This window comes from Xyrauchen texanus, chromosome 12 (genome assembly GCF_025860055.1).
Source record: "Xyrauchen texanus isolate HMW12.3.18 chromosome 12, RBS_HiC_50CHRs, whole genome shotgun sequence".
NCBI lineage: Eukaryota > Metazoa > Chordata > Actinopteri > Cypriniformes > Catostomidae > Xyrauchen > Xyrauchen texanus.
The window spans coordinates 26,358,891-26,380,116 of NC_068287.1; the positions used below are offsets into that span (position 1 = coordinate 26,358,891).

The 21,226-nt window shown below is 38.6% G+C and overlaps 1 protein-coding gene across 7 annotated transcripts in view; it reads left to right on the forward strand.

Annotated features, from left to right (window-relative positions):
* The window catches only part of LOC127652910 (retinoic acid receptor alpha-B), a 153,900-nt gene extending 134,186 nt beyond the window's left edge, over positions 1 to 19,714 (forward strand). For 5 of the 7 annotated variants that reach the window (XM_052139356.1, XM_052139357.1, XM_052139359.1 and 2 more), the window contains 7 exons: positions 7,664 to 7,805; positions 8,461 to 8,520; positions 14,182 to 14,342; positions 14,462 to 14,638; positions 15,533 to 15,737; positions 16,116 to 16,274; positions 16,362 to 19,714. In XM_052139356.1, the coding sequence (XP_051995316.1) occupies positions 7,664 to 7,805; positions 8,461 to 8,520; positions 14,182 to 14,342; positions 14,462 to 14,638; positions 15,533 to 15,737; positions 16,116 to 16,274; positions 16,362 to 16,558 (1,101 nt within the window). In that variant the 3' untranslated portion in view covers positions 16,559 to 19,714. The remainder of the gene's footprint in view (positions 1 to 7,663; positions 7,806 to 8,460; positions 8,521 to 14,181; positions 14,343 to 14,461; positions 14,639 to 15,532; positions 15,738 to 16,115; positions 16,275 to 16,361) is intronic. The other 2 variants (XM_052139361.1, XM_052139362.1) reach the window with 1 other exon arrangement.
* Positions 19,715 to 21,226: the final 1,512 nt, after the last annotated feature.

Genomic DNA, 21,226 nt, shown 5'->3' on the forward strand with positions numbered 1-21,226 from the left:
GCACCAAGTCTTGCTGTTTTTTTTCAGCATTTTGCGCAGGAGAGCCATGTTTTTTAGACACTGTCAGGCTCTGAAAAAGAGCATCAACTTATAAAAACTCATCTCAAGACTCCTGCATTCTCTTCCATTTTTTACACTGCGAATAGTATTCTCATTTTGATCTCGCTCCATATGAAATGTGTACTCCATTTCCAATGGATTTGAACACACACATAAACACACAAATACCCACTCCTTCACTTTCACAGTGTGCCTGGGGGTTTGTGCTCATGTTCGGGATTAGTGGAGACACTAAAGAGGCTTAGCAGGCCTGCCAATGGAAGTCACAACCGACTACAAACAGTTTCCTTCGTGCCCTCCTCTCCTTCATTCCACCTGGATCTTCATGGCAGGTCAGAGCTGGGTCAATCAAAGGCTTGCAGAGGTCAGCCTATGGCCAGTTAGAGATTAGGCCACAGGCTCACAGATCATTTCTGCATCTATGGTGTCCTTTCAATCATCTATGTCTGCTTTTATCATGCCACAGCACTCCCTATCTCTTAGACTGTCTGTCTCACACATCCCTCATTTCTAGCATAAATCTGGATACAAAACACATTTTTATTAATAATTCATTTATTAATTACATTTTGTATAGCACCATTCATACATAAAATGGAACACCAAGTGCTTCACAGGTCAGAGTATAAAGCACTTAGGACATGACTGAGATGGCATTCTGAGATGATATTCTTCTCACCGCAATTGTACAGAGCGGTTATCTGAGTTAGAAGTCTGGACATTCTCTGTTGACTTCTCTCATCAACAAGGCATTTCCATCCACTGAACTGCCACTCACTGGATGTTTTTTTTGTTTTTGGCACCATTTTAGAGTTATAGAGACTGTTGTGTGAACATCCCAGTAGATCAACGGTTGCAGAAATTCTCAAACCAGCCCGTCTGGCACCAGTAATCATCCATGAGATTATCTTATCAGCCATCATGTGGCAGTGCTGCAGTGCATACAATCATGCAGATATGAGTCAGGAGCTTCAGTTCATGTTCACATCAACCATCAGAATGGGGAAAAAATGTGATCTCAGTGATTTGGACCGTGGCATGATAGTTGGTGCCAGAGGGGCTGGTTTGAGTATTTCTGTAACCGCTGATGTCCTGGGATTTTCACACACAAGTCTCAAGAATTTTCTCAGAATGGTGCCAAAAAGTTCTATGGACGGAAATGCCTTGATGATGAAAGAGGTCAACAGAGAATGGCCAGACTTGTTAGGACGGACAAAGTCTATGGTAACTCGGATAACCACTCTGTACAATTGTGGTGATAAGTATACGTATATTCTCAGAATGCTATTAATACAAACATAAATACAAAACCTAAAATAAAAGGTAGGCCCTAAGCTTTAAAAAAAAGTTTTAAGTAAGCTTATTTAAATACACACCCATACATATATACACGCATGTGTTTCAGTCCAGGGCAGTTTAACTTCACTATCATGCCTGTACCTTGATTCACTTGTCCCTTTCAAAAGCTCACTACTGAAGCCCTGATCCAGTGGAATTAACCAGCTGCACTTCTGTTGCCAGAACCTTCTTCACACCTTGTGATGATATTGAGCTTCATTCCTGAGTCTTTCTGGCCCAGCCAACAGCAGCACAGATGAGAGAGTGTGGCTACAGTTAGAGGAAAGAGACCTTTTGATTGTGGATTGGTGTTACTTTTGTCACAAGATTGTTATCAATGAATCCGCTCTCCAGGTAAGAGAGCAGTTGGGAAGGTTGGCCAGGATTCATGGGATGTCAGCTTCTGATGTATACGGACAAGAAATATTACTGTAGATTGCCTTGTGAGACCGTGTTGTTGATCTGAAATATATGATCAGGTACATACCAGCCAATAATCTTGCCAATGTAAATGCTAGGGGATGTACATGAGTACTTGTAAGTGACCACAGTGATTAAGAAAGCGAAATTGTGTGACTGAACTTTGTTGAAAAGTTTTTTTAAATTAATGTACTTTTGTGTCATGGTTAGGGTATCGTTTTCTGTGGTATCTTGGGATCCAATTCTTCAGAACGCAGTAAATGCCATTTCACTGTGAAAGAAATCAGCAAGAAGCCATTTCTAACTTACACTAAACATTTTAGCGTTACCGGCCTGCTGTTCTTATACTCCATTAGAATAAACCATTTCATCTCCATCTACCACACTGACCTCCAACAATGACCTCTAGAAGAACAGAGTAAGCATGAATAAAACATGGTCCATGAATGAAAGCTTCTCTGTAGGGAGATCAGGCCTCTGGGCAGCGCATTAGAAAACCATTTCAGTTCGGCCAGGCGAGCACACGTTCTGTCACACATCTGCCATGCTCACCTTTTTCTTTATTACTTTTTCATAGCTGGGACCAAGTGTGAGAAGGACATGTCCTTTCAGTATGCAGGACATGCCCTTGGACACACGCTTTACGGAGTGCTTTGGTGAAAAGACATCAGAGTTATTAGATGGCTACCACTGGACAGACCTGTCAAAAGCATGCACACACTAAAAGCTTTCCTTTGTGTACTGACTGATATGTTGAAGGCATTTTTACTAAAAGCCTCAGGGATTATTGTCTTTAAACCAGCGAGGGATGGTATTCTTACTGCGTTTTTACTGTGGGTTTGCTTTAGGAACTATAGAATTGCTAGCGTGCATATTCTAGTATGGTTCGCCAGTTAAACATATACCCAATAAACATTTCCATGTGTGTTTTTAATTTTTTTTTTTTTTTTTTTTTTAGTAACATTCCAGTTTTACCGGTTAAGTTATTTTTGGTGATCTTGATACTGAAGCTCAAAATCTATGGAACCTAAATACAGTTTACACTTATGAAAGTCACTGAGGTTAATTGGCTTAAAGGGCAACGAAAGAACATTAGCAGCCATTCATCCACTGAGGGATCAACAGTTTTAATAAATTATCTGGAGATTACACATTGGTCAGATTTAGTTCATGGCTTGAGGGTCTGAACAGTGATGTTTATTATATCCAAAGCATTGTAATCGTCACTAATAAAACACCTATCACTTTCAATATTTTCACTGGCCCTACCACAAATTTAGTAACATTTTTATGTGTCAGAAAAATATATATTTACATATGGGTCAATGACATGACTACTTTATTTCAAAATCAGTCAATGTGTAGGTAGCCATTTTGTTGTCATTTGAGAAAAAGAAAAAACATACAGAAATTTTTTTTTGACTCAAGACTGTATAAAATATTTATTACTTTGTCATATTTTGACATTTTTATGAAAAGGCACATTTTGTTCTGGTCACATGGTGTAACCCTGAGAAAACCTGATATTCTTAACTCAAAAATTCATGTTATTTGTATATATTATTTTCTTAAAATAATTCATTTAATTTGATATTTTTGGTTATTGATTCATTGTCATTATTTTATATACTTATTTTTATTCCTTATTTTATTTCTATTTTAATTTAGCATTATATTTGGTCATTATATTATGGTATCTTAATATTGTATAAATAATTATATTTATAAATTCCTTCCCTGCCTTATTTAGTTGGATGATTGTATTAATAGTTTTTCACTTGTTGCTGCTTGAACTTTAATGAGGGGAACACACACTCTCTCATGAGGGGTGAAAGTAAAGCGGGGAAAAAGTGCATGTTTCTGGACTCCACGGGAGCTACTATTGTTAATGCTGTTTAATGGGAAGATATTTAAGATGTTTGTACATCTTGTAACTCACGTTATTACCGAAATGCCTATGCCTGACAGCAAGCTAGATTTGGGGGGCTTGCAGCATGAAGCATCTACATGTTTCCATTGATCATGGTATAAATATTGTGGGGGGGGGGTATACTTGCTTGTTTTAATTATGGGGGGGGTGTTACATCTTCCCCACCCCCCTAGAAACTACGCCCCTGCCTGTCGGAAACTGAGAAGATGCCGCCATGAATAAGGACCGTTTCACAGCTCGTGCGGTTTCTCTTTTGCCTTATCGCGTGTGAAATGCCACATTAACAGTACAGTACACACATTTTACAAATTCGCCATACCTCTCCCACTACATTGTTCTTAACTCCTGAATCAAGTTTGTTGTCTTACAACATTATGCCAGTATTCCCCACACTCCGTGATGCCATGACAGTGCTGCTCAAGTCTTAAAGGAGCTGCGTGTCTTTTGCAACATGAGTGATCGGTTTATGAGATCGTCCAGATTACTGATCGAGTCATAGGACGTGAATATCGGTCGATCGATCGGAGCATCCCTAATATGTATATGTACACTCACCTAAAGGATTATCAGGAACACCTGTTCAATTTCTCATTAATACAATTATCTAATCAACCAATCACATGGCAGTTGCTTCAATGCATTTAGGGGTGTGGTCCTGGTCAAGACAATCTCCTGAACTCCAAACTGAATGTCAGAATGGGAAAGAAAGGTGATTTAAGCAATTTTGAGTGTGGCATGGTTGTTGGTGCCAGACGGGCCGGTCTGAGTATTTCACAATCTGCTCAGTTACTGGGATTTTCACGCACAACCATTTCTAGGGTTTACAAAGAATGGTGTGAAAAGGGAAAAACATCCAGTATGCGGCAGTCCTGTGGGCAAAAATGCCTTGTTGATGCTAGAGGTCAGAGGAGAATGGGCCGACTGATTCAAGCTGATAGAAGAGCAACTTTGACTGAAATAACCACTCGCTACAACCGAGGTATGCAGCAAAGCATTTGTGAAGCCACAACACGCACAACCTTGAGGCGGATGGGCTACAACAGCAGAAGACCCCACCGGTACCACTCATCTCCACTACAAATAGGAAAAAGAGGCTACAATTTGCAAGAGCTCACCAAAATTGGACAGTTGAAGACTGGAAAAATGTTGCCTGGTCTGATGAGTCTCGATTTCTGTTGAGACATTCAGATGGTAGAGTCAGAATTTGGCGTAAACAGAATGAGAACATGGATCCATCATGCCTTGTTACCACTGTGCAGGCTGGTGGTGGTGGTGGTGTAATGGTGTGGGGGATGTTTTCTTGGCACACTTTAGGCCCCTTAGTGCCAATTGGGCATCGTTTAAATGCCACGGCCTACCTGAGCATTGTTTCTGACCATGTCCATCCCTTTATGGCCACCATGTACCCGTCCTCTGATGGCTACTTCCAGCAGGATAATGCACCATGTCACAAAGCTCGAATCATTTCAAATTGGTTTCTTGAACATGACAATGAGTTCACTGTACTAAAATGGCCCCCACAGTCACCAGATCTCAACCCAATAGAGCATCTTTGGGATGTGGTGGAACGGAGCTCGTGCCCTGGATGTGCATCCCACAAATCTCCATCAACTGCAAGATGCTATCCTAACAATATGGGCCAACATTTCTAAAGAATGCTTTCAGCACCTTGTTGAATCAATGCCACGTAGAATGAAGGCAGTTCTGAAGGCGAAAGGGGGTCAAACACAGTATTAGTATGGTGTTCCTAATAATCCTTTAGGTGAGCGTATGTTTTAAACATTGTATATGTTAAGCAATATTAACATGAACACTGAAGCAAAGTATTTAGCTAAATCTATATGCTGTAAAAAATTATACATTTAGTTCATGATACATAATGAATTAACTAATGTTAACAAAGAGAAAGTTTTCTTTACAAACAAAAGCAATAATCAAACATCATCAAAACAATAAATTCAAGAATGCACTTTTGTTGGAAAACAAATATTGCATATGGTGCAAACATTACTGATTTTTGTATCATTTTCAATCCATGCATGCTACTTGCAAGACTATGAAAAGTCATTTTCACAGATCCTCATCTATGTTAGCAATCTAGATAATGTACTCTTGTCCACAAATATTTAAATGAGCACGGTTCACAACAGTGTTCAATACATGACAAAAATCCAATTATTTATAATATTAATAATTCTTCCATGGAGTGATGTAGTTCATTAGTTTAATAGTAGAATGATTATGGTTGCCAAACAAAGTAGCAACTTAACACAATATAGAATTCAGTTGATTTATAGTCACAGGTGTTTGCATATCTGAGCAATTTCATGGTGATTGCGAGACATCCAATCAGATTTTGGAGCCTGTACCATCCATTTTATAAAGGCAGGTAAATATCTAGAAAGTGAAGGAGTGGCTTGTTTAATTGCCAAAGTAATGAATCCATATGCTGTTTTTCCTCTCAGCGCAGTCAGTGAATCCAGCCGTTGATATCCACGTGCCCAGCGGTAGTCACGAGTGAAGCTTTCGCTGTTTAATCCTCTGCAAGAGAGATGTTGCTGGAGCAGAGCAGCTTAAATCCCTGTCACAAGCCTGCAGTTACTGTTTAACATCTGCTCTCTGATTGTGTGTTTCTCTGGCTACAGCTCTCACATCTTCATTATGAGATGTGTGTTTTAGGTGTGTATACATCAAACTGACTTTCTGCCCTTGAGAGCTTGACTGAGCATTATTCATTGTGTAATTAATAATAAGAGAATAATGTGAAACATAATCCTCGTCAGTACATCTCTCATTTCTATCCTTCAGCTAGGGTTTTAGCCAGTGGGAACCTATGGGCACTCAGACTGGGAGATAATACATACCAGCCATTGTACTATGGAGTCTAAACTGAGTACACTCAACCACTAGGCCGTCTGTCTGTCTGTCTGTTTTTTGTGTTGTTTAGATCAGTGTTTCCCAACCACTGTGCTGCAGCACAGTAGTGAGCCATGAAATATTGTCATATTGAAGCTGGGTTCAGCCTCCAGAACCAAATTAAAACTGCCATGAGAAGTCATCTGTCCGAGGCAAAGACACAAAATCTACTGACAATTACCTCCGCATCAGTCTCCCTTTAGATTATGCACAGGCCAGCACCCAGTTTAAGTCAAAGCGGATGTTTTGTTCATATTTTAATCGTATTTGTTTTTTGTAATATTGCGTTGTTCTTATGTCGTGTTTTAGTTGCCTCCTGTCACTGCGGGGGGAAAATCATTCATCTGCTTCGTGTGGTGTCTCTATTTTTCATCTGTTCTCTTCATAAATAAATAAATGCATAATCTGCTATATGCTCGTCCTGTAAATTCATGATTAAAAATGAAAATGTGAACGAAAATAAAAGCTATAAAATTTCTTATTAAAATCTGACAATTAAAATTATGGGTAATATACATTGTGACAGAATTTTTACGACCCTGTCCATCTAAATGACGGACGATAAAGTCTAACGCAAGACTTTTTTGTTTTTGCATAGCCGAATTTCAAACGTTACAAGTAAACACGCTACTAAGATTGATGATGGTTAGCTTATGTGGGATAGTGCTGTGCCGTAGAATTTTAGTCGTAAAAAGTGTGCCGTGGCAGAGAAAAGGTTTGGAAACACACTGGTTTAGATTAAGGTGTAGGGTTAGTTTACTCCATTCATTTACTCAGTAAGTAAAAAACAATAGAAGTCAATGGAAAGTCCCCATCATGATAGATAAACAAACGTGTGTGTGTGTGATGGCGGTATCTATGCCACGGGTTGTTTTTCTTTTTTTTTTCCCCCCCCCCCAACTTTTCTGTTTCCTGGAGTTGGCATGTATACGATGTCACTGTAAACATTCTTATTTAGGCTTTAATAAACTTCCATGCCTCCTCTCTCCCTTTCCTTAGGGCTTTTTCCGAAGAAGTATTCAGAAGAACATGGTGTACACTTGCCACAGAGAGAAAAGTTGTATCATCAACAAAGTCACCCGAAACCGTTGCCAGTACTGCAGACTGCAGAAGTGTCTGGAAGTGGGCATGTCTAAAGAATGTGAGTACTTGTCTTAGTCTGTGTTTGGATTGTGGTTTTACTATTCTATCAGGGCCTTTACTATGTTTATTTTCCTACAATACAAGGTCCTATTTAACACTATATTTACTATACTGCACTTTCCATTTGATCTAATATGAGGGCTTTAAGCTATCATAAAATTCAGGATTTGTAAGAGCCACTAGAATACCATGTTTTTTTTAATGCTATCCAGGGCCTATAGTTTAGCGCTGTACTATAGTATACTATACCATTGCACAATAATTGTTAGGGCCTGTAGTATAGTTCTATACTATACTGTTGTATAGATATGTTTATGATTAATCAATAACCGATTTATTGTCGTTTATAATTTGATCAATTAAGCTTGTCAATCTTCGATTAATTAGTTTCACGATAAATGCGTTCAGTAATCATGCCAGCAGATGTTGACTAGGCTGTCTATACAGTCGTCCGCTGCTAGAGGGTGCTTGCGCGCTGCATGTCACGTCTTGTCCACATCACAGAAGAACCACAATCAGTGTTGGAGCGTTTTTCTATAAATGAACATTATGTTTTTTGCATACACTGTGATAGTGTGTTAAAGTAGAACATGACAACAAGCACTTTTGATCTGCTGGTCTCCTTGTTTCATCCCAACCTACAATTACGTCAGTGATCGCCGGGAAAGAACGAAGGCACATTCAGCTGACACCTCACCAGCACCAGAGAAACGGTATGTTATGTACTGCGTTTACGCAGCGTGTTATGATTTGACTTAATTTCAAATAAATAAGTCCAAAGGTCCGAAATGTATCCCATGATCCACAACTTATAGTTTTAACGAACTCAAATCTGTATCTTGTATACAAGTTATTATTAACAGTAATTCATTTAACAGTAATTAAACAATTGACAAATTCGTACTAAACACTGCCTAAATGTATTAAAATACAGTGAACTAAAAATATTTTAAGAGGCCAATGCTTACATTTATTAAGTGTATTAATTTCGATTATATATAAAAACAGTAGGTTACATGCACATAATATTTGGGGTCCTCCATGTGCGTTTGGCAGTATTTACGTTCACAATTAATCAATTAAGCCTAATTGAATTACCACGTTGATCGATTATGAAAATGTCTGAGAATTGACATCCCTTCTATTGTACAATACTATTGAGGGCGTATATGTTACGATATGCTATGCAGTACCAATCTTTACTATACTGTGTTTATTATACATTCCTATCAATTATTCAATCCAGGACATTTAATATGATGTATTCTACACTATACTGTATTATCCTTTGTTATGCTGTACTCTATAAGGCATATACTATGTTATGAGATTTTATACCAGGGGTATTCAGTTATAGTTCCAAAGAGTTATGGTTGTGACATTTCCTTCCCAGCAAAGGTCTGGGCAATAATAACTTGCCATCTATGACAGAGACAATGGCAGCTCTGCTTTTCACAAAATTAAATCAAAAATCTGTTTGTTTATTATGAAAGGTTCATAACATGCTTATTTTTGACAAAAACGTTATAGTCTAAAGGTGCTGTGGAACCACGTGAAATTATCCTGTCACAAAACTTGCTTTGCTGAACTGTTGGAGTCACGTTAGACACAAAGATAGTTTTACTTTGCTTCATTCTCGTTTTCTGCTGTGTGTTTTATCGCAAGATGCTGGTGTCTATATATATTGCAGCTTACTCTGTGTCCGCTTATGTCTACTATGACTGCAGTTCTACTATGCACCACCTTTTGTCTAGGGAGAGAGGAAACGCATGCAGAGCAATAAAGTGTGTAAATGAAGCGTGTTTTTGAGCTAGAGGAAAATATTTGAGGATACAGTGTTGAAAGATCAGTGCTATCTTTGCCCCTGACCACTTGCATTGTACAGTTCTGTTGTTTTGTCGCACTGCTCATTTAAAGTGGTAAAAACGTGAGATGAGGCAAACGTCATGATGTCTGGTGGTCCGGATGGAACTAATCCGGGGTCTGGACTTGGAACACTGTCTGCTAATTGTTGACCGCTGGTCTATACTATATTCTGTTTATTATACTACGCCAAAGTAATTAGAGCCTACAGAGTATGGTGTTTATTATACAGTGTTATACATTCCATGGCCTATGGTATAGTACTATGCTATACTATACAAAACTATACAGTAGTGTTTATTAAACAATACTATATAGGGCCTATACCATAGTAGGCTGTACTATACTGAACCATACTGTACTTTTTGTTATACAATACAATCTAGGGTCTACACTACACTATGCTATAATATGCTTTACTATACTAGCTAATAACTAAACTAAAATATACAGTAGTGTTTATTAAACAATATTATCTAGGTCCTATACTACACTGTGTTTATTATACAGTACTGTCTAGGATCTATACCATAATATACTTTTTACTACACTAAACCATACTATAGGTACTTTTTATTATACAATACCATGTATACATGATGAGCCAAAACATGACCAGTCACAGGTGAAAATAATAACTTTGATCATCTCCTAGCAAGCCCACATGTCACGGTCTGAGTAGATTATACTGCAAGCAAACAATTAGTTCTCGTATTCAATGTGTTGAATGCTGGAGAAATGGGCAGGAATAAAAAGACCTGAGCAACTTTGACGAGGGCCAAATTGTTATGGCCAGATGACTGGGTCAGAGCAAACGGCAAGGCTTGTCGGGTTCTCCTGTTCAGCAGTGTTGAGTACCTACCGACTGTGGTCTGAGGAGTGACAAACCACAAACCGTCGGCAGGGTGCTGGGTGCCCAAGGCTCATAGATGCGAGAGGGCAATCAAGGCTATCCTATCTGGACTGAACTGACAGAAGGTCTATTGTGGCACAAGTCACAGATAATTTTAATGATGGTTACTGGAGGAATGTGTCAACAAACCGTGCATTGCACCCTGTTGCATATGGGGCTGCAGACCAGTCAGAGAGACTGTGATGTCCCCTGTCTACCGTTGAAAGCACCTACTAGAGGCACACGAACAATGGAACTTGACCTTGGAGCAGTGGAAGAAGCTTGCCTGGCCCAATGAGTCCCTTTTTCTTTTACATCACTTGGACAGCCATGTACTACCCCATTTACCTGGGGTAGTGATGGCACCAGGATACACTGTGGAAAAACGGTAAGCCGGTGGAGGGAGTGTGATGTGCTGGGCAATATTCTGATGGGAAACCCTGGGTTTGGCCATTCATGTGGATGTCAGTTTGACTAATGCCACCTACCTAAACAGCCTTGCAGACCATGTACACTCTCCTTCATGGCAAATAATTTCTAGGGCCTATATTATACTGTGTTTATTATACAACACCATCCAGGACCTTTACTGTGCTTATTATATAATACTGTTCAGGGCCTTTACTATCCAGGGCCTATACTATGAGGGTGTGGCCTGATAAATATTATTTAAAGCTATATTAACATTGAGAGACATTTAAGAATGTATGAAAACACACACCATGTTTTCCCTACTTGAAGTATTTTGTGCTTTTTAATATATTATTAGCCATACAAGTCACATTGTTATCGGTACTCTGTTCTATCTACATCACAGTAAGTTTAAGCTATTATAGTTTAGTATAAAGCAAGTTTAGTTGCTTTAGTTTTTGCTTTCAAAAATATAGTTTCCAGGTACTTGTATTCTGATATCAGCTTTTAGCAGGAAAGTGCTAATATAACAGTATTTCTTTCTGTGATGCATACCAAACTATAGTTTGCTGTTTTTCTCATAACGGAATGAAATCTCTGCCCTAGATTTGTTATTTTGCATATTTAGTTCTCCCCCCACAGCTATGATAGCGCACTCTTGTCACCATAAAGTTGTTTGCAAGCAGGTTTTGTCTTTTTGCACATGTTGTGTCGTGAAAGATTACCTCCCTGCACTAATAGTTCTTTAATGGCTCCATTTAGATTGTGTTTTCCAAGCCCACGCTGGTACCCAGTTCCCTCTGGAGAAATGAATATGTGGCTGTGGGGAGAAGCATTCTTTACCACCCCTCTCCCACTATCTCTTTGTGTGTGTGTTGAGTAAAAAGAAGAGCCATCTAGTTATCTTTAGACAAAGAAAGGAATCCTGACCAAGAAAAGCAGGAAAACAAAAGATAAAGGTATGATTGAGACTGCGAAAATACAGAGATTGTGAGCTTCCGGGAAGATGTTGCGCGAAAGAGAGAGAGAGAAGGGAGGAAGGAAAGAGGAATGCAGAGGGAGAGCCTGTTTAAAGCAGGGTGATATCTGTCATGTGACGTGATTAGATTAAGTTGGATTTTAGTGAAAGCAGAGGTCGTTTGTCACAGTTATTAACAGCACCAACATTAATTTCTCATCTCTACTCTGCGCACACCATCAGCAACAACATCTGTGTGTGCTTGATGAAACAATGTGTATAAAAATGCAAATGTTTTATGAATGCATTTGAAATGGCAGTGTGGTTTTAGATTTAAAAAAATAAAATGTAACATCCCTTGGTTGATTAGCTGTTGAGAACACGTTTATCTACAGCCGTGGCCAAAAGTATTGGCAGTGACATACATTTTGTGTTTCGCACATTTTTCTGCTTCAGTTGTTGTGGTGTTGATTCACATTGTTTCTAGAATATTGTGCAGAGTGATCAGATGCTTTTTAAATAACTGCAAAAAGCTTCATTGGCCAAAAAAATGTACTTGATCACAAAAACCCAAATTTCACAGTTTTTTGGCCCTGGCACAAAATGACCAGCTTAATTTCACTAATCATATCAGCAGCACCTGGGAAAGTGTGAATGAATACTAGTCAGGAGAAATCACTCTATCATTCTGATTATAAGAGCAGACTGATTGCTATAAAAGGAGGGAACATATGCTTCCAATAATTGTTCTTGTTAGCAATGGTTACCTCTAAAGAAAGATGTGCAGCCATCATCGCTTTGCATGAAAATGGCCTCGCATGCAAGGAAAATACTGTAAAGAATATTGCACCTGAAAGAACCATTTACCAGATCATTAAGAACTTCAAAGAGAGAGGTTCAACTGCAGTGAAGAAGGCTTCAGGATGTCCCAGAGTGTCCTGCAAGCGCCAGGACCGTCTCCTCCTGAGGAGTCAGCTACGGAATCATGTCACCACCAGTGCAGAGCTTGCTCAATATTGGCAGCAGGTTGGTGTGCGTGCATCTGCACGCACAGTGTGGCGAAGACTTTTGGACAATAGCCTGCTGTCAAGAAGGGCAGCAAAGAAGCCACTTCTCTCTAAGAAGAAAAAAACGACAGACTGAAATTCTGCAGGAAGTACAAGGATTTGACAGCAAAAGACTGGTGCAAGTTATTTTCTCTTCTGACTGTTTGGGACATCTGGAAAATCGATAGTCCGGAGACAAAAAATCATAGTTTTCCAGTATACCATAGAAACATGTGAAAAAATTATCTACAAATACTGAAGCAGCAAACTTTGCAAAACACAAAATTGATGCCACTGCCAATACGTTTGGCCACAGCTGTAGATGCAAAAACTAAATTCAACTTGTATTTTTAACAACGATTCTTATAGGGAATACATTTATAGACATCTTACGTTGTGTACAAAAGCACTGCCTTTGTAACTAATTTGCCACCATTTGCAATACATTTCAAGAAATGAGACCGAAGTGATTCAGACTTCAAATCATCATCTGTGAGCAATGATCTTGTTGTTATGCGTAATCTGTAGTTCTGCCCATCTTTAATATAATGGCTTTTTTGCGAATGGTACACTGGCTTTATAAATGGTGTTCCTCTGAGGAGGACATACTCTTAACAGTTCCCAATCTCACATTTAGAAATAGGAAGACCTCAGAGAATTATATCACTAATCTTTTTTCCTAGGAATTGTTCCTGTTTTTCTGCTTGTTAAGCAATGAAAACTCCAAAACGTTAAGCTCTATTTGAACTGTCACATCAAATCTCTCAGTTCATATTCGTCTTTCTCTTTCTCTGGAAAAACTACAAGGACTATCTATAACAGTGAGAAATTCTCCTCATTGTCCTTTTATTTATATATCCATTTTCCCATATATAGGGCTTTTATGTAGATCCACATGTCCTCTTGGTCACATACGTATCTCCTCCCCTTTCATTCGTTGTTGTTTCAAAGTAAATTAGCTGCCAAAATGATTGAATCACAACAAGAACATACAGATATGAAAGCAGTTTAACAGTGTCTGACAGGAGCTCTTTACACCCCCATCTGCTCATTGTAATGAGCAGCAGATAAAGAGGATTTTACTGCCATCTTGTGGTACATGTTTTCATATCGTAGACACTATGCTGTCACACAGTTCACAATGGTCCATTTCTATGATTAATTTTAAATGGCAGTAAACTGATGACTGTTTTAATATCTGCAGCCGTTCGAAATGACCGGAATAAGAGGAAGAAGGATGACAAGAAGCAGGAGTGTACAGAGAGTTACGTCTTGAGTCCCGATACAGAGCAGATGATTGAACGGGTGAGGAAGGCTCACCAGGAAACCTTCCCCTCCCTCTGCCAGCTGGGAAAATACACCACGGTAAGTCAGAGCAGTTCTTCGCTGCTGTATCCTTAACCGGATTGAACTGTGGGAAATGACGGTGCTCTTAGCTTTTAGACCACAGTTGAGCAAACAGCCTCTCTCCTGTTATCTCGCAGAACAACAGCGCTGAGCAGAGGGTCTCCCTGGACGTTGACCTGTGGGACAAGTTCAGTGAACTCTCCACCAAATGCATCATTAAAACGGTGGAGTTCGCCAAGCAGTTGCCTGGCTTCACCACGCTCACCATCGCTGATCAGATCACCTTGTTAAAGGCAGCTTGCCTCGACATCCTGGTAAGCGCCGCTTTCTAAAGCATATCCTCACTTGTGTCCAAGTCTCACACACACAATATGAAAGTGAATGAATCGATCTACAATACATTTGTGCATCCTGATCTCATGAAATTGACGTGACAATGGCAACATTGTTTCACACCAAAATTACATGCTCCATTACACGTTTGGCTGTCTAGTGGGGGCGCCAAAAGTGAGTGAAATGATGTAATCAGACAAGGTTTTTAAGGTGAGAATTAGATTTTTATAATGAGTAAAACATCCCTCCCTAATCTAAAACTTTAACCCAAACCTAACCAGTAGTGTTAAAATAAGAGGTAAACAAAACTGACATCTTTACCCTAAATCAAAAACTAACTGATTTTAAAAGCAATTAAAAAGCTAGTTTAAAAGTACATTTACTGAAATTTCATGTCCCTTCTATGGCACTTTCGCTTCATTTTCACTTACGTTTCGAGCATCCTTAGCTGGACTCGAGGCTGTGTCTCCAACAAAAGTCAGACACTATCAAATGAGCTACAGCAAAGCTAATCACGTTGGAATAAGTGTATAAATGTTGTTGGGTCTGTAATAAGCATTAAAATGTATGCGTCAGAGTAAAAGTGTTTTGATTAATAACATGGCAGTATGTGAGTAATACAGTGAAAAAAGTCATAATCAGCCGCTGTAGTCGTGATTTGTGTGAAAGTGAATAAAACACTGTTGATGCGCCTCTAGTGTTAATTTCACCAGGAAACTGCAGGAAACCGTAAAGCACCAAATAAAACTCAGTTTGCAAAATGTAGTTATATTAATGTTCATTCTGTGAGACTAGGTTGCATTTGTGGCAATGTGTAAGCTTAATAGTAATTCGTTAAGGTTCTGCTTCATCTGTCTTTTTATTCTCTTCTGCAGATTCTGCGAATATGTACACGCTACACACCTGATCAGGACACCATGACATTTTCAGATGGTCTGACACTGAACCGCACCCAGATGCACAACGCTGGCTTCGGTCCACTTACAGATCTCGTATTCGCTTTTGCCAACCAGCTCCTGCCTCTGGAGATGGATGATGCAGAGACGGGGCTTCTCAGTGCCATCTGTCTACTGTGTGGAGGTACTGCACCTTGAACAGTCATACTGAATGCGATTTTGTGAGATTTCAATAAGTTAATAATAAGCCAAACATTAAATCGCAAATGTATAATCTCTTTATGAGCATCTTTAATAATGCAATTTAGGTGTACATACATGAGCTTACTTTTTTCCCTTGGTAGCTGTTTAAAAGCATATGGATGACAAACAGCACAAGTTTAATAAGTAGTTTATTCAACACTGTCTTCATTTATATCCTGCTACTACTTTCTCCATTTAAATTTTGAACCAGAATTATTTTTTGCATTAAATTTTCTCCCAATGATTAGTGTAGAACGTAATTGTTTTCTGACTTCTGATCAGTTGTTTATCATCTAAAACTTTGTGCACTTGTGCTCAGATCGGCAGGATCTGGAACAGTCAGATAAAGTGGATGTGCTTCAGGAGCCACTGCTGGAGGCACTGAAGATCTACGTGAGAAAGAGGAGGCCTCATAAACCACACATGTTCCCCAAGATGCTGATGAAGATCACAGACCTGAGGAGCATCAGCGCTAAAGGTGAGATTTAATGTCACTCTTGAAGTTGTATTAAGATAAAATATTGCACCAGTGTGCTCAGACAGTGGAATTCTTTCTATCTTTCAGGAGCGGAACGAGTCATAACGCTGAAAATGGAGATTCCTGGATCCATGCCGCCTCTTATTCAGGAGATGCTGGAAAACTCTGAGGGTATAGAGGGCGGTGGTGGGGTGAGAGGTGGAGGAGGAGCCCCACCAGGAAGCTGCAGCCCCAGTTTGTCACCCAGCTCAGCGCACAGCAGCCCATCTACACACTCCCCCTGACTCTCATTTCCAGATAAGGCTCCATGCAGAATTAAACTGGTTAGAAACCAGAAGCAAGCCACAGACAACCAGCGCCAGAGACCAGAATCCGGTAGACTTTGATCTGGGTGGACCTGAACTGTAAATCTGGCCGACTTTCATTAGTTGAAGACCAATTGAGTTCCACACAGGTCGAGCCTAATCAAAACTCACACCGTCATTAAAAGCACCAGTGATTCAGCGATTAAATGATCCCTAGACATTGGCCTCAGTGTAAGAGGAGCAGACTGAAGATGCTGTGAGACCCTGTGTAAGCAGAAGCAGCTCCTTACTGTGTCTTCCTGGCTCTGCTCCATTCACACAAACTGTGAAGGTTAAGGGAACTTTTCTCTTTGTCCAAGGGACACCATCTCTTGGCATGTGACATTTATTTTAGAAATTTTAATCGCTTAAGCAAGCTAAGGACATAGGACGTCAAATGTCCAAACGTCAGGGACATTTTGAACTTTCCAACCGTTTTGGTTCTGTTTCTTTGTTTTCTTACAAAAGATATATGAAAATCTATATTGACAGACATATGAGATTAGAATTTTTTGTCTTAGGTGGAATGCAGAACAATTCTTATCTTTTTTTTCTCACTTTTCTTAAAGAGTCGAATACAGTTATGGTCAACCCACTGTTACACTCACTCCAGAAGTTTGTCATGGTTGTTCTGGAAATATTTGTATTGAGACAAAGACAGATTGTCCTGTTCACTTCATGCACAAGGGCACCATCACACTAGCACTGAAAGAGATGAGATAAGACACAATTTTGTCCAGTGAGGAGAAGAACGAATGATTTGGAGATGTATTATACGTCATCAAAATGGTAAATTGGCAGTTTGTGGCTGAGAAAAGATGGATCTCATGTAAACAAGCAGCTTACACTTGTAAGATAATGTGTATGAGATCTTTTAAAGGGAGCTCTGTCTCCCTGTACCTGTTTTAATATTGTTTATTAACTTTTTGTCATTTTCATTTGTTGTAAGATATGGCAGACCCTTTTACACAGTATTAGCAGATTAGGAAATGAAATGAAAGATTTCCAAAAATAGTTAATCACAAAGAATTAGTTTATAGCTAAATGCCCAAAAGGCCACAAATAAAACCACCACGTCATTTCAAAAATATTGAAAACGATGTAATCAACTTATTTAGCATTTCACACAGAATATTGTGCAGTTTCATGCCTTTTTTTTCTGCACATGAATCTTGAAGCCCTCACTAAAAAAAAAAAAAAGAAAAGAAAATTGTTTTAAGATTTACACATTTTAGACTCATAACAAAATTCCATCAATTTGAATTGTCATTTTTAACCAAAAAAGAAACAAAAACTAAAACTATATTTTTTAATACATTTTATTTAGTTGGAAATTACACGATTCAATTTGAAGGCATTTTGTTGAAATTGAAATGTGTAAATCTTAAAAATAATCTAAAATTTTTAGTGCCGTTAATGTTAGATTTGTGTGTATTTTATCATCTCTACCACATTTTAGCTGTTGCGTGCACCCTGAGATACTTCCGCCTTGCCACATTTTTTGAGACTTATGTATCTGCAGAACAAAAATAGGCGTTTCTCAATCGGTGGCTGTTTTTTTTAACAAGGATGGGTGTTTTTCAACCGCTTGCCTTCTACATAGAGATTCCCTACTTTCATTGGATAGTTGAAAAACGCCCATCCTGGTTTTAAAACACCCACAGATTGGGAAAGTCCCATTATTGTTCCGCAGAGACCTATACTTTCATTTTTCTTACCTGGAACTTACAACATCACTGCCTCTGCTCTCCTGCAACAATCAGTTAACAGTTGTCAACAACAACACTGCCTCTGTGTGACAATCACTTTAAGTCAAGCTCACAAACAATTCTGCCTCTGTAACACACTGATCGCTGGCTGACATCTGGATTGGAGCAAGTAGCCAGCATTCATTGACTGTTGACAGACTTCCACATATGCACTACTGTTCCCAATCTCTGGAACTGTAAAATGTTTCAAAACATCAAAAAAGGACTATATTTACAAGTTGCATCTTTCTTAACGAGCAAGCATTCATTGACTGAAAGGTTTGATGATATGGTGTAATCCTCCTGTCTTGGTGTGGTAATTAAATCTCTAAAAGATAGCAACTACAAATATTTTATGGTTTTAAATGTGTTTAGTTTTATCTGAATTTGCATTTCATTTAGCAACACTGTACTGACTTAAACGCAATTGATTGCCAAAAATGAATAAAGTACTCAAGGGTTTCTCAGTGCTTATGCTACAATCATTATAAAAAAATATCAAATGTGAACCAATTAAATAAATGCAAATTTCTCTATCAAAGTTAAAAGGCTATTTCACCCCAAAATTTACATTCTATCAGTTACTCACCCTCGTGTTGATCAAAACTATGACATGCTTTTTTCAGTGGAATACAAATCGAGATTCTAGGCAGAATAACAGCCTCAGTCACTGTTCTCTAAGTCTTGGAGCAGCATGACGCCGAGTGATGACAGAATTTCAAATGTTGGGTGAACTAGTCCCTTAATAGTGTTCCTACAGATTGTTGTTTTCTTGTTGGGGGGAAAAAATCAGCATCTTTGTCCAATCTGATTCTGGCAGATCAGTGTCAGCATATCATTATATTGTTCCACTTTACAACAATTCTGCCTCTGCATTACGTCTGCTGAGCCAGTCGCCATGAACCTTTGAGCAGTGTAATGGGCAAATGACTTCCTTAACAGAGCGAAGTGTGAACTGTTATCTACAGTATGTTTCACTGCAACTATGCACACAACATGCACAAAGCTTGAGTCTAGTCACTTCTATCTATCTACTTGTTCTGAAAATCACATGCCTCGATGTATCTCAGCATGTCAGTTTGGTTTGATTGTGTATGTGGGCTGGTTTCTGCATTCAGTCACTGCCCAAAGGTTCATTGCTATTGAGCCATAATGTGTCACACACCTCAATGGGACTTTTCTCACTCAAAGGATGAAAAGCATCTTTCAGAGATCTACACAATGTACAGCACAAACTCTGTACTGCTTTAACAGTTGTTATACAGTCAAACGCACAAAAAAATGTTTCAGTTGTGTCAGGTCCCTGGATGATTAGAGTAATGTTTAATAAAGACTTCTGTTTCGTGTGTTTCTGACCATATGTTGAATTTTTTTTTTTTTTTTTTTTTTTAGATCATCTTTATCCAATAATGAATTGCACAGATAATGCTTCCTTGTTTCTTCAAATAACAATTAAATTTTGTACATTCTCGGGGTGTTAATCCCATATTAATGTTGTTTGCACGGTCAGATGTGCCATTCTGATACTGAACGGAGAGTGAGAATTTTTCTCATGTTGCACTTCGTTAGGTTTTTGTGTGTAGCTCTATTGAGCTCTGCTTATTTGAGTTTTATTATGCGAGTATGCATTTCATATTTTTTCAAAACATGCCATTACAAATAGCATGTGTAGTCTGTTTAACTGTTTAGCCAAAGAGTATATATTCGGCAAGCTGTTGAGCACTTTCTGATGGAATTTCGGATTATAAATAACCTTCTACTGTCTATACAAGAATATATACAAAATACTGTATTATATTGTACAGCTGCTCTAGCATTAAACATCCAATGGAAGGCCTAGTACATCAACAACAGTAACAGGGGTGATGGCTGGTTCTCAAGGCTTACATCAAAGTAAATTATTCCAACCATTAAAACCAACCATCTTTTTATTTCCAGCCTACTCATATCAACATAAAATACATATTACCTAATCAATACCTCCACAAGATTAGTATTAACTCTCTAAATCTTAAAGAATGTATGAATTCTGAGCTAGTAAACACATTTAATAAAAATAATTGCATTGCCAAATAAAGGGAGTCACAAGCAGATGTGGATATGACTGGTACAATAACTTTGATCCACTTGGTCCACACTTAATGGGACAAAGCTAGCTTCCCTTATTTTTAATGTCCTTTAGCCAAGTTTCATCATACTTGTTTGTCCTGGAACAACATTCCAATCAACTAGACAGATTTAGGGGTTCGGTTTAGGGCTAGATTTGGGCATGAATAACTGTTAAAGAATACAAATCAGCCTGTCATTAACCTTTGATTTTATGGGGAAATTAATGGTTGGGATTAGGTTTGTGATTAGGATGTCAAGAATATTGTTCCAGGACCAATAAAAGATGTTGGATCTTACCAACAGATGTCCGTTTGTGAAGATGCATTACAGAGTATGAGATAGTGGTGAGTAATCCTTCCTTCTCCTTTTTACTATATATATATATATATATATATATATATATATATATATATATATATAGATCCAACTTTCAATACAACAGCACTTCTTGTTTTCACCTACAAGTTTTCTGATGAGTTGTCCATTTTAGCTTGCATTTAAATAGGTGTGGTTTATTGGTTACAGAGCTGGGCTGTTAGCTGAAAGGTTGCAGATTCAAACCAAATGATTATGAGTTATCACCATTGTGTCCTTGAGCAAGACACTTAAGCCCTTGCCTTGTTTTACGAGGGGGACTTTCTCTATAATGTGTACTGTGAGCATTTGCTAAATGGCTGTTCAAACTGTTATCAGTGGATATTAGTTGGTGTACAAGAAGCTGATGAAGGACATTGCCTCTTGGTGCAGATTA